The 14553-nt window shown below is 42.3% G+C and overlaps 1 protein-coding gene across 1 annotated transcript; it reads left to right on the forward strand.

Moving 5' to 3' along the window:
- The first annotated feature begins 555 nt into the window (after positions 1-555).
- LOC122747991 (F-box only protein 6-like) lies at positions 556-1326 on the forward strand. Its single transcript, XM_043993740.1, has one exon. The coding sequence runs from the start codon at positions 556-558 to the stop codon at positions 1324-1326; it is 771 nt and encodes a 256-aa protein (XP_043849675.1).
- Positions 1327-14553: the final 13227 nt, after the last annotated feature.

A 14553-nucleotide genomic window follows, 5' to 3' on the forward strand; every position in this document is an offset into this window, starting at 1 on the left:
AGACAATTCTGAAGGACTCATAATGGAAAATACTCTCCACTTCCAGAAAAAAAGAACTATGGGGTCTGAATGCAATTGGAGGCACCCTATTTTCACTTTTTGTTTATTTTTTTTCTTTTTAGTGGTTTTCCACTTTTGTTTTGAATTTGATTTCATAACAAGTCATGTGGAAATATGTTTAATATGGTTATACTGTATAACCTATATCAGACTGCATGCTGTCTTGGAGCAGGGAGGGAGAAAAATCACATAACAATGAATATTGAAAACTATTTTACATGTAATTGGGAAAGAAATTAAAGTTGGGAGAGGGAAAGAATAAGGAAGTTGAAAGTAATTGACAGAGAGACACCTCCATGATTATCTCCCTGTGGTCAATATGATCAATTAAACCCACCCCACATCTGTTCTACACAGGAAGTCCTACTTCTCACACCCATCAGCTCCATCCTATTCCTGAGAAACTGAGGATCTGTTCTCAAACTTGCCTAATTCCTCAGGAGAGGAAGAAGAGCTTCTGCAGACTAGAGGAGAATGCCCAGGTAAAACAGGACCATGGCCAGCATCAATGATCTACCTGAGGAAGTCCTCCTGGAGTTGTTCTCCCTGGTGCCAGCCTTGGAGCTGCTGAGGCACTGCCGGCCAGTCTGCAGCCTCTGGAGGGACCTCATTGACCAGGTGTGCCTGTGGAAACGCAAATGCCAACAAGAGGGCTTAATCTCCAAGGATTGGAACCATCCTGTAGCTGACTGGAAGGCCTTCTACCTCTGTTGCAGCCACCCAAAGAACCTGATCCACAATGCCTGTGGTCAAGATGGGTTGAATTTTTGGATAACTCCAGATATAAAGAAAGATTATTGGACTGCAAAAGACATCCCTGGACTCCCTGTCCAGAAATGCTTTTTCTCATGCTATGGTCATACTCTCAAGTCTCAGATGGTGAACCTGAAAGCTGAGGGCTATGGTGAAGAAATGATGGACATAGTAAGGCCAGACATTGTGGTCAAGGACATGTTTGCTATCAGATACAACATTTTCTGCACCTACTACTGCTCTGTGTTATTCCTAGATTATAATTTTAAAATCCTGCATATGCTCAGACTCTCAGAGGCAGAGTATAGATGGATCAACAATGAGTGGATAGTGGTCTCCTGCACATTGTCCAACTATAGCCCAGGAATCCGTTACATCTACTTCCAGCATGGCGGCATGGGGTTTAAGGGCTTGTTTTGGCCATATGTGTTCAAAGTCACTAGCAGCAGCATCACCATTGGTCCTGTGAGATTTGCCAACACCCAAAGGCAAATGGAGAATGATTTAAATTGATTGAATTAAGTGAGACTGACTCTGCTGATTAACGCACTCCAATTTAGCCCCACGGGGCTTTTTGGCTCAGTTGAAGTGAAGGTGGAGGGGCACCATCCCCTCTTACACAGTTTAAAACCCCTGAGGGCCTAAGGCTTTTTCATCTCAGCCCAAAGGCAGGGTCCCCAAATCAAAATAAATTCTCACATTGGTGAGGCAATTGAGGTTAAGTGACTTGCTCAGGGTTACACAGATACAGGTCCTCCTGAATACAGGGCCGGTGCCCTATGCACTGCACCACACACATTAGATTTTAAATGTCCCAGTCCTGAGATCACCAGGACACCCATTTGTGCAGAAGTAGACAGATGCAACAACGAGATCCAGACCCAGATGAACTAATGGTTTCAGTATCTTCCTACTTTTAGCAGCTTGGGGTTTCCATCAACACTGCTCTAGATTACTCCCGCCTCCTACTACTACTCGAAATTCGTGGGCAGCTGAAACTAAAGGAAATCACAAAACCAAGCTGAGTGAGCCACTGCACATGTATGAGGCTTTTTAAAAAATCTGGACCCTGGCCACAGCAAATAATTATAAGAATATGTAGGGGGCAGCTAGGTGGCGCAGTGGATAAAGCACCGGCCCTGGATTCAGGAGTTCCTGAGTTCAAATCCAGCCTCAGACACTTGACACTTACTAGCTGTGTGACCCTGGGCAAGTCACTTAACCCCCATTGCCCCGCAAAAAAAAAAAAAAAAAAAAGAATATGTGAAAACCAACTAGCACTCAGGGTTTTAAAAAAATTGCAAAGTGCTAATAAGTATCTCATTTGATCTGCATGACACCCCTGAGAGGTGGGTGCTATTCTTATGCCCATTTGGCAGATGGGGAGGCTGAGGCAGACAGGTTGAGTGCCTTTCCTGGTGTCACAGGGCTGGTGGGTATCTGGGGCTGGCTTTGACTTCAGGTCCCCCTGGCTCCAGATCCAACAATCTTTCCCCTACACCACCTAGCTGCTTCTTTGCATTCCCCTATCCCACCTCTCACAGCAGCTAGGTGTCACCATCGTGCATAGAGCGCTGGTTCTGGAGCCAGGACGACTCATTCTTGCTGAGTTCAGATCCAGCCTCAGACATTTGGTAGCTGTGTGATTCTGGGCAAGTCACTTCACCCTGTTTACCTCAGTTTCCTCATCTGTAAAATGAGATGGAGAAGGGAAAGGCAAACCACTCCAGTGTCTCTGCCAAGAAAACCCCAAATGGGGTCAAAAAGAGTTGGACATGACTGAAACATCTGAATGACAGCAGTAATCCCATCTTCCACCATAGATGTTTCCAACCTTCTCATCTCTCCTCTAGCTTCTGACAGCGCCCCTCCCCCACAGTCCTCACGGAGGACTTCACCTCCTACTTCATCAGAAAGAAAAGAAAATCCAGACCAGTTGCTGAGAGTTCCCTCTTCATCTCACATTAGTCAGACATCCATCCATCTTCCCCCACTACCTTCTCCACTGGGATCTCAGAGGAAGAGGTGGCCCTTCTCTTTGCCAAGCCAACCCCTCCTTAAGAAGCACTCTCATCTTCTATGTCTCCTCTTCATTTATAAACCTGAGAAAGCCATCCACACTTAGAGCCTCTCCTCCTTCTCTCACTGAACAATTAATTCCAATACTATACAAGTTATTTGGAAAAATAGGTGTAGAACCCACTCTATTAAAGAAGACAAAGGAGAACAGTTAGGTGCATACCCAATATATATATATATGCCATCATTGGGAGATAATGATGGAGAAAAAGCACTAAAGACAGAGGAAATGTGGAAGAACCTCTTAGGGAAGGTGGTGCTTGAGGTGAACTTTGACTTATATTGAATTGCTTGATTTCTTGGGGTGGGGAGCGAGAAAAGGAGAAAATTTGGAAAGTTTTTAAAAATCAATGTGAAAACATTGATTTTTTTTACATGTAACTTGGGGAAAATTCTGAATAAATATATGAATAAACTCAGGTCATCCTAAGGACCTGACCACTATGGTCAGAGAAAACTGCTTCCATAAGGTGGAAGGACACAGTTATAACAATATCAGGGCTATTCCCTCGGGCCTAAACCTAAAGTCATAGACTGACTTATTGTAGGTGTACCAGGACAGAAAATCTCTTAATGTTTTTTTGGAACAGCCAATCGTGTTACATTATACACAGGGTATCATAGCTAGGCTTGGATTTGGCCAGGTCTAAATTATCCCTATTCAGAAAGGAAATAGCACAGTGGGGAAACTGTGTCAACAGGATCCTGCCATTCCTTTTGTAAGGACATTTTTCCAACCTTCCCAATCATCTACATCTACCTTCAGTGTTTCTCTGATCATATCTTCTTTGAACAACTCTTGACATTTCTGGGGAATGCTGGACCACTGGCTTCACAACATTCCAACAGTTATATCTCAATTCAAAATTTAGCGCAAGTCAAATTACAGTTTCACCTGACATAATAACTTCAACTATTTACAGTTAAGAGCAGACTACACCTTCTTTTCATGTTGTAGCAATAATTGGTTAATAATAAATACATTTATTTTCAGTAGTTATTAAGTACATATAAGGTCTTTCTAAAAAGCATTAATTCATTGTTTTTGAATAAAAAATGAACCAGTAAACTGGAAAAAATAGGAGCCAAGATGGTGGAGGAAAGGCAGTGACTTGCCTGAGCTCTGTCCAAGACCCCACCAATACCTTGAAATAATGCCATAAGACAATTCCTTGAACAGCAGAACCCACAAAAGGATGGGGTGAGATCATTTTCCAGCCAAAGGCAGCTTAGAAAATCAGGAAGAAAGGTATAATCATCTAAAAAAAATGATGTTCTAAGTCACTATGGACTGGAGAGATTCATGTCAAACCGATTCTCGGTACTACCTCATACCCATTGGATAATAGGACAGGAGAGGAAAATGACAAATGTTGTTGGTGATATGGGGAAAATGAGACATTAATACACTCTTGGTAAAGTTGTAAACTGATTCAAACATCCTGTAGAGCAATTTGGAACTATGGCCAAAAGGCTATAAAACCATTCAAACTCTTTGACCTAGCAATACCACTACTAGGTTGGTATTCAAAAAGAGATTCAAAAAAAAAAAAAGGTTGAATTCAAAATTGAGGAGATGCTCATCAATTGGGGAATAGCTGAACAAGTTCTGGGATGAGATTAGGACAGAACCCCATAGTACCCTAAGAAATAATGAGCAGGATGTTATCACAAAAGCTTAGAGAGGGGGCCGGTAGGTGGCACAGTGGATAAAGCACAGGCCCTGGATTCAGGTGGACCTGAGTTCAAATCCAGCCTCAGACACGAGCTGATACAAAGTGAAATGTACTATATACAAAATAACAGCAATAATGTAAGATGATCTGCTGTGAATGACTTAGTTATTTTCAGCAATGCAATGATCCAAGACAACTCTGAAGGACTTATGAAAAATGCAATCCATCTAAAGAGAAAGAACTGAGGATAACTGAATACAGAATGAAGTATAATTATTTTTTTAGTTCCTTTATCTCAAGTTCTTTTTTGTCTTTTTTCTTTCACAACCTGACTAATGTGGAAATGTTTTGCATAACTGCACATTTGTAATTTATATTGAATTGCTTAAGTTCTTAAGGTGAGTGGGGAGAGAGGGAGGAAGAGAATTTGGAGCACAAAAGTTTTAAAAATCAATGTCAAAGGGGCAGCTAGATGGCGCAGTGGATAGAGCACCGGCCCTGGAGTCAGGAATACCTGAGTTCAAATTCGGCCTCAGACACTTAACACTTAATAGCTGTGTGACCCTGGACAAGTCACTTAACCCCAATTGCCTCGCTAAAAAAAAAAAAAGAAAGAAAGAAAGAAAGAAAAAAAGAAAGAAAATCAATGTCAAATTTGTCTTTACATGTCACTCGGGGAAAAATTCTAAATAAAAAAACATAAAATAAAAAATAAAATGGAAAAAACAAATATATTCTGGAGTTTTACAGGTACTGTGAATATGTAACAGTTCAGTTGTAATTCAGGAAATCTATGCACTACACTTAGCCTGACTACCTTAAGGTTTTGCATATTCTGCCTTGAAATGGTGATGACACTAGGTTTCTGGCTGTAGGGTGTCCATTGAAATGACAGGTTTGGGCTCTTCATGTGCAAGTCACCAAAATGATGTATCTGTTCCTGGGCCAATGATTCCTATTTCACTACTTGTACCTGCAGAGAGAAAGGTTATTCTCAAAGTAGCTTGGATTGGCCAAAATGTCAATATGGACCAAGGCAGTAGCTGCACACCCCAGTGCTGTTTTGACTATTGGACTCAACTTTCTGGTCCTATCAGGGGTCTCAGCTAACGACTTTTCCTTTACCTGGTGTCCAGACTTTATCTCTACCCTATGATGCTCAATTACTGAGAGGGGGATCACTTTTTTTTTTTTTCAGTTTTTCTGTGGGTTAGCTCAAACTTAGCATACATCTGAGAAAGAAGAGGCAACCATTGTATCTTCCTTTTTCTAGGAGCTGGATTGTAAAAGGGAAGAAATCAAGGACAGAGCATCTGAGGAGAGAGTACAGTCATTTGGTCTCAAAATTTGTACAAAATTATGTGGGAAATGTCATTGTGAAGAGGAATGAGAATCATTATCAACTTTTAATTAATTTTTGAAGTATTAAGAAAGCCCATCATAATATGTTCCTTGTATTTTACTCTTGGAATCCCTGTTTTTATTGATGGAGATGAATGACATCCCCTGTGTGAGGGGGCTGAGTGAGGTTGGCAAGAGCAAAGAGAACTTCAGATTTTTTGGGAGTCTTTTTTGCCACTTTGATTCACTTCAGGAATTTCTGGCTTCCAGTTTCAAGAGGGAAGAAGGAGGAGGGCAACCCCACTTCAAATTGCTGAAGAAAAAGACTCTAGGAAGACAAGGAGAGGAACTGATAGGGCAGCTAGGTGGCACGATGGATAGACTGGGGCCCCTGGTTTCAGGAAGACCTGAGTTCAAATCCAGTCTCAAGTATTTACTAGCTGTAAACCTGGGAAAATCACTTAACTCTGTTTGCTTCAGTTTTCTCATTTGTAAAATGAACTGGAAATGGCAAAGCACAAGAAAACCCCTAATGGGGTTACAAAGAGTTGGACAGGACTGAACAATAACAATAGTCTCAGTCATGTCCCTATGTGAGGGAAAACAATCCTCTTCTCAATGATTCTTGGGAACTCAGCAGCTATGTGACAAAGGCTCGTTTATTTCCTTCTCGTGAGAAAGGGACACCCTAGTATGCAGCTAATGGATGCCCAGCATGGGGGCTCAGAGGCCCTGTTTTAAACCCTAGTCCCTAATGTGAATGGACCCTCCCCTTTTCATCATTGGTCCGATGACTCAAGGGTTACAGTCTACATGCAAAAACTAGCTCATCAGAAAGCAGTATTCCCATCTATAATAAATTCTTCCTTATATGGGCATAACTCAGGACCAGACCTTATTGAGACCAGGGCTCCTTGAACCATGTGATTTTGTTAGCCAAAGGGGAAGGAGGGGATCTGAGACTTTTGTCCTGAAAACAGGTCAGGAGGAGTATGATTGACTTGTATCCTCGTTGAGAGGAGACAATTACCCATTTTCTCACACCCTACCCCAGCTTGCTATACTAGAAATTTTGGGGACCTTCCCCCTGGCTGAGATCTAAGACTCTCTTTGAGATGAGTTTCTTCACTGCAAATGGGAAAAGATCCTTTACTCTGTATGACTTTTACCTCTGTATTACCTTTACTCTGGTTTCTCTCTTCTCTGTATACCTTCTCTGATTTCTGTTTAGCTACTAATTTGGATAAATGGGTTTTCTTGGTTAAGTGCTATGTGTGTCCATTGTGGAACTGGTAGTTGATGGGAAAGGAGTCAAAGCTTGTATAGAAAGCTTGGCATTCTGCTTCCCCTGCCCTTAATTAGACAGCCAGAAGAAGTTAAATGGAACCTTTGTATCTCCAGTTACTTGCATATAGTAAGGGCTTCCTAGATGCTTCCTGACTGACTGCCTACTGAGTCTATAGGTAGGACCTTCCAAGGAAAGCAATTGGTGATGGATCACTCCAGTGCTTTTGGACGCTGGCTCAGGACGTCCCCAATAATTCAACTACACCCAGGGACCCTAAGCCAAGACATTTCAGACCAATGTACCACTGAATGAAAATCAGGACATTCCTGCCCTTCTGACTTGGTCTGATCTACTGTTAGCATCAGGCCAACCTCGAGACCTCTAGCCAGTCTCCATGTATCCGCACATTGGATCCTGACAGCCTGCCTGAGTTAAGAAATTACAGGTATTAAAATCCCTGCAAGTTTGCTGATGAGCAAACTGAAGTTTAGGCAAGAAGAAGAAACTTGGGTGCGGTCATGGAGCTATGACCAGGTCACAGGCTCTGAGGCAAACCCCCTCTGTCTAGTGACTCCAAGGCCCCTCAACAGCCCAGCTCTCTCTCAGATTTGCAAGGAAAAGGGCATTTCCCCAGGAGGAAACCTACCTTGGATGTCCGGCTAAGTGGTACAGCCAGCAACAGAGTTCCTACTGGAGTCGAGGCTCTGAGCCAGGGTTTCTCAACCTGAGCCACTACAGGACTTTTTTTTTTTTTTGCAGGGCTATGAGGGTTAAGTGACTTGCCAAAGGTCACACAGCTAGTTAGTGTCAAGTGTCTAGCTGCCCCCCACTACTGGGCTTTTATAAACTTTCCCCAGCTATCTCCACCTCTTTTTTCCATTTATAGAAAGATGATGTGAAATTCTAGTTTCAAAATGAGTAGCACAGTAGAAAAATCTCTACATTTCCCCTCACTCAGGACCACTCTTCAGTGGTTAATTACATTTGTAGCTCAGCAGCTCATTTAGTTACATTGAACTCTGAGACATTTTCTGAGTGCATCAAAGTGTTCACTCCTGAGAAATAAGAAGAGGGAGTTTACTCCTTTGATCAATTAATGAGAGCAGTCTTTAATTATTTACTAAGTGCAAAGTACTATGAAACCTTGAAAATAAATGATCAAAGAGCTCAAGATTATACTCAACACTGCTACCTCTTGAAAAAGAAATACCAAAGAACTCACAAAAATAATCACAAGAACTGTTAACTCTAAAAAATAAAATAAAACCAAAGAGCAAAAAGGGTTTAAAAGCCAAAAAATCTTTATTCCATTGGAAGAGGGAAACTAGACACTCCTGCTATGGTCTGCTCTGATAAGAGGAAGTGCACTGAAGTGAGACTGAGCCATGATAAATGAATAAAGAGGCAAGTTTGATTCATAGCAGGGTTCCATGAAGGAAATGTGGTTCATACTGGTGCTTGTCCTAATTCAGTACCACCTGGATCTGCTGTGAAGCCCTTCTGGGGTTTTGCTGCAGCAGAGTTCATCCAAAGGGTGAGTGTAAAAGATTGTTGTTATGCCAATCTCAGGGAACAGCTTGCTTACTGGGTCTTAGTTCTGGAAAACAGGATGTCTCCGAAGAGTAAAAAAAGAGGCATGGTCTTGCATGGGGATCATGACAGTACTTATTAAGTGCATGTATTTTACTAAGTGTAAAGTACAGGGCAGGTAGGTGGTAAAGTGAAGGGAGTACTAGGCCTAGAGTCAGGAAAAGTCATCTTCCTGAGTTAAAATCTGGCCTCAAGTTACATACTAGCTATGTGACCCTGGACAAGTCACTTAACCCTATTTGCCTCCATTTCTCCATCTGTAAAATGAGCTGGAGAAGGAAATGCAAACCACCCTAGTATCTCTGCCAAGAAAACCCCAAAGGAAGTCACATGGAATTGAACACGAGTAAAAAAATGACTTAACAAGAACAAAAGTACTTGGACAAAAAGGCAAGCTTAAGCCTTCTCTTCAGTGAAGAGATCTTTTGACCAAATGATCCCAGAGGAGGACTATTGAAAGGATCTCAGGGTCTGAGTAAGCCAACCCAGTGCCAAACTTTACTTTTTCTGATTTCAGGACTGAGCAACTACTATCCTCTAGGAGGGGGTGAAAGCCTCCTCAAGCATACCAGTCCCTACAGTAGGGAAGTCACATGGGCCATGTAGGGTAGCCATGGCATCAAGAACCAACAGCTAGAGGGACAGACAGAAAAGAAAGAGGGAATAAATGTCTGAAGCAGGATTGGAACTCAGGTGTTCTTGATGCCTAGACCAGCACTCTATCATCATCCAGCTGCCTCAGATCTCCTCTGTTTTCTACTAAGAGCAGCCCTGAATCTGGCTTCCATGACCTGAGCCTGTACTCAGAATTTCTTTATTTTTCCCTTTCTGTTCCAGTTCAATTGGTATACATGTACAATAGCTTGTGCCATCAGCACCAGTCTCAGAGCCCAATCAACCAACATTCTTTAAGTATGTGCTCCTCTTCGGGCACTGAGTTAAGCACTGAGTTAGGAATGGAGAATTAGGTTCACAGTCACAGAAACCCTATAGTGTTGTTTCCCCCAGCCCCTCCCTCTGCAGAGGGTATTAATAGGCATGTCCAAACTGCTTCAGGGAAATGTCATCAGTGTCAAAAGCTTAAAGCCCCACCCCCCATAAGCTTCATCAAGAATAAATCTCTAGGGGCGGCTAGGTGGCACAGTGGATAGAGCACCGACCTTGGATTCAGGAGTACCTGAGTTCAAATCCGGCCTCAGATACTTGACTGAGCTGTGTGACCCTGGGCAAGTCACTTAACCCCCATTGCCCAGAAAAAAGAAAAAAAAGAAAGGAAGAATAAATCTCTAGACATAGATGAAGGGAATTCACGAAGCATCATTTACCTAAGTTTCACAAGATCTATTTCTGAACAAGTCAAAGAGATGTTGAGGGCTAAAATTCTAGCTAGTCTGTCTGAAATATCTAATGAGTGGTCACCAATAAATTATAAGCTTTAGCAAGAGTTAGGCTTTTAAGCATTTATTAAGGAGAATAAGAATTTGGCAAAGAGAGAAAGAAAGGCCTACATTCATCTATCTATTAAAGGGAGAGCACATTTCTAGCTCTGCTCTCCACCAGAGTCCAAAGGAAAGAGCGTGAGACAGAGCCCCAGTCTCTTCCTTCTTCCTCCCACTAGCAAATGTCACTTCCTGACGCCAAAGAAAAGACGCATGGTCTTGCCCTCAAAGACCTTCCTTTTCATGGTGGAGCTTTCCTATAGTTAGTCTCCAGTAGGTGGCATCATTCCAATCATTACAGAGATGAAGATCAGACAATACCTACCCATGCTTAATTGAAATTTTTTGAGTAGTCAGAATCCTGAAGACAACATTGAAGGGTTGGTGTCAAGTTGGAAGAATGTCTGGGGTGGAGGGTCTCAGGGATTTAAACCTGGTTTATACTAACCAGTATTAACATCAATAAATTACACAAAATTAGAAACATCAAAAGATAAAAATAAAAAAGAAATGAACTTCTCATAACAGGTGGTGCTCAACATAAAGGCAGGCTGACCTATCTTTGTATCGAGCAGATGGGGAAGGGACTGTTGGGGAAGGATGTTCTTACTCCCCTCTTCCTTAATGAATGCTTGGCTTTCTGCCAACCCAATGATAAGAAGTTCCTTTCAGGTGCTATCCACCCAAAAAAAGGCTGGGGCAGTTAGATATCACAGTGAATAGAGCACTAGCCCTGAAGTCAGGAGACCTGAGTTCAAATCTCACCTCAGACACTTACAAGCTGTGTGACCCTGAGAAAATCACTTCACCCCACTTGCCTTAAAGAACATCCACAGTCATCTCCAGTTGTCCTAATACATATCTTGCCACTGGACCCAGATGGCTCTGGAGGAGAGGGTGAGGTTGATAACCATGTACAGCCCTCTCTCACTTAAATCCAATTCAGTGCAAGTCATGACATCAGCCCAATATTATGGTCCTCTTTGAAAACAAAGGACAAACAATAGTAGTAGGCCTCCACCAGTCAAGGACGACCATGGATCAGCACCTTGAAGAGCCATAGGCCACAGTGTGGCTGTGCAGTCCAATACAGGAGCCACAGCTCCTGAGTGACTTATAACTGGTAACTGCCACATCCCCTGTTGTATCTACCCCATGAGGAGTAGCTGGAGTGTCCTCTCCAGGGCACTGGCCTGGGCAGATCAATATGGAAAACATGCTGTTGCCCATGCAGCAGGTTTTCCCTCTCCTTGACATTGGTGGATCCAAAGGAGAGGCAGTCAATACAGTTTGGCACCCGTGCCACCGCAGGAGTTGCCAGAGGGATGTGATGTCCAACATCCAACTGCCTAAGGGACTCAGACTCCTGATTTTTCCTCGGGGTTAACTTCCCAAGCCTTTCCCATATATGGGTATAGCCCCTAACCAACACATCTTCCTTCTATTCCTAATCTCACCCTAGAATTCAAGTAAATGGAATAGGCACAGATTTGAATGTCCATCCATATTTCAAAACTTTTTCAAAAACCTACAGAGATAATTGCTTAATAGAATGCTACTTTTTAAAATAATAATCTTTCTAAAGATAAATTTTTCTTGATTTTGTTGTTCCCATCACCATAATTTCACCAAGTAACTGTCCCTTATCCCCTCACAGAGACCCATCCCGTATAAAGAATGATTTTTGGGGGGTTGGGGCAATGAAGATTAAGTGACTTGCCCAGGGTCACACAGCTTGTAAGTGTCAAGTGTCTAAGGCTTGATTTGAACTCAGGTCCTCCTGAATCCAAGGCCAGTGCTTTATCTACTGTGCCACCTAGCTTCCCCTAATGAATTATTTTTTAAAGAAAAAAAGAATAGAAAAAAATGAACAAAATTGATTAATACCTGATAAAAAATCTACAAAATACATGAGCTCAACCATGAATCTCCAACCTCTGCAAGGTTGTGGGGTAAAGATATCTTCTTATATCTCTCCTTTGGGTCCATGCTTGTTCTTTGTAACTTTCTAACACCCATTTTAAAAAATTGCTTTGTGTCTGTTTTCTTGAACTAGTGTGATGTTTAAAATCTCAGTGTGTGCTTGCCTTAAATTAGAAGCTTTAGCACCATTCTTTGGGCATTGAGCATTTATTAAAGCATACTAGGTATTAGTAAAAAGGAAAACATGTGAAGTTCAGAAAGTTAAGAAAAGGCCTATCTAGCCTAGAGTTCCAGCCTGGTCTGGTTCTTCCTCAAGTCCTCCACCAAGAGCCTGGGCAGTCCTTCACACTACTTCAAGATGGATTGGTAGGCTTCATCTAAATCCATTAGTTCACTGGACTTGAAGGTGGTCTTGAGTTGAGTTCAAAGTCCTTAGCTTCTGAGAACAATACCTTCTTAAGGCCTAGCCAGGTGTGGTTAAAATCTAATTAACTTGAATTAGGTTAATCAGCAAAGTCAATCATTTTCACATAATTCAATCAGTTTAGATTAATCTCCAGGTGAGCCTTTGAGTATCTGCCAAATTCCATTATTTTCTCACTGTGGGGATGGTAAGAAAGTTGTCAGTCTGTTTGTGCAAGAGGGCAGAGGGTTAGGTAGGAGAATTGAGACTGATATTCACAGTGTGGCTAATTCCCTTCCATCAAGTTCTTCTAAGGGGATGGGAAAAGCAAGGAAGTAAAAGGGGGAAAACACTGAGACCTCCCACCAAGACAAATGATAAACCCTCTTTACAAGAGTAGTCTATTCTAAAGTACATTTCTGTTGATGTCTTTTGTCCATCTGATGGTCCCCCAGCAGTTAGTTCCTTCTTGATGCCATGGTTGCCCTAAATGGCCCATGTGGCTTCCCTGGTCCAGGAACTGGGGATGGTGAGGAGGCTTTGACTCCCTCCTTATAGATAATAGATGTCTGGACCAAAGTTCAGAAAAAGTGAAGCTTGGACTTGGGTTGCCTTACTCAGACACTGGGATCCTTTTGTAACCCTTGAGTAACATGTAGGATCAGGTGGCAATCAGCTGTGTTCTCTGCACAGAAGATTAGAGACTTCCTTTGTCTAAGTACCTTATCCTTAGTAGGTACTCAGGAGACTGGTGTGATTAATGCATCCAGTGGGTCCACTGCCTCTTCATTGTTTCTGAGGAGTGATACATTCAAAAGGATTTCAGAGTTTAATGTTCAATAAATGGAGTGCTAAGGAGAGAAGTGAGAAGGTGACCAAGAGCTGAGGGGTGGTGATTGAGGGGGAACAAAGAGATTTTTCTACTTTGCCACTCCTTGAGGATGGAGTACACACCTTCATCATTATGTAAATGAGAAAGGGGAGGAGAACCCAGGGAGTGAAAGTAGTATAAAAGGCCAGTAGTGGCTGAGTTTTAGAAGTCTCTGCTCAGAGTCTCCATTCCAGGTGCAGCTGTGTTCCTGACCTAGAAGCCTCCTAGCAGTACATCCAAGGTAGGTTTTTCCCTGGGGGAATACTTTTTTTTTTCTTTTCAGATCTGTGAAAACTGAGAGGTGGCCTTTTGAGGGGACTTGAAGTCAGTAGGGATTTAGGATTTTCATGGGTGCTTATGACATGGTCAAAGTTCCTTGACCATGGTCAAGGTTCTTGTCCCACCCAAACTTCAGTTTCCTTATCTATAAAATGGGAATGTTAATACCTACAATGTCTTTACTCACAGAAGCTGTTATATCAAATAGACAGTCAGATGTGAGGCTAGCTTGGTGATATCATTTAGATCAGGCCCACTCAGAAGGGGAACAGTATCTTATTTCTGATCCATGATTATGTTAGTCTGGACTATCTTGGCTTAGGGGAATGAATGTAGCTCAATCCTTGCAGAAGTCATGAGCTAGAAACCAAAACATACTGGAGTGATCCAGCACTGATTGCTAATGCCTTAGTAGAACCTACCTTTGCATTCAGCAGGCAGGCAGCCAAGGAGAGTCATTTTGCAAATTTACTTTGCTCCAGTGTTAAGTATAGGGTACTGTGGTGAAAAACCAACCAAGAATTTTCTCCAGCTTTATTTACCAGTACAAGAAGAGGAGCAAAATTGGGAGCCTTGATGAGAGAAACCCTCAGTTGGGATTTGACAGGGCATGATCTACAATGGGACAAGGGGGCAAGGCTTTCAAACCAAATGATTAGATACTGAATGTACATTGAACTTCTGATATCCTTGAAGTGAATTGGGAGTCTCTGATCATTCAGTTCTCTACTAGGCCTCCTTGTAGCCAAGCAGAAGGCTTTTCTCCATCAGCGATTTGGTATCTTCCAGTGTTGAAGTCTAGTGGCCATGAAGATCATCTTAGCTTGCTGGGACTTCTTCTTCTCCCATTT

This window comes from Dromiciops gliroides, chromosome 3 (genome assembly GCF_019393635.1).
Source record: "Dromiciops gliroides isolate mDroGli1 chromosome 3, mDroGli1.pri, whole genome shotgun sequence".
Classification (NCBI taxonomy): domain Eukaryota; kingdom Metazoa; phylum Chordata; class Mammalia; order Microbiotheria; family Microbiotheriidae; genus Dromiciops; species Dromiciops gliroides.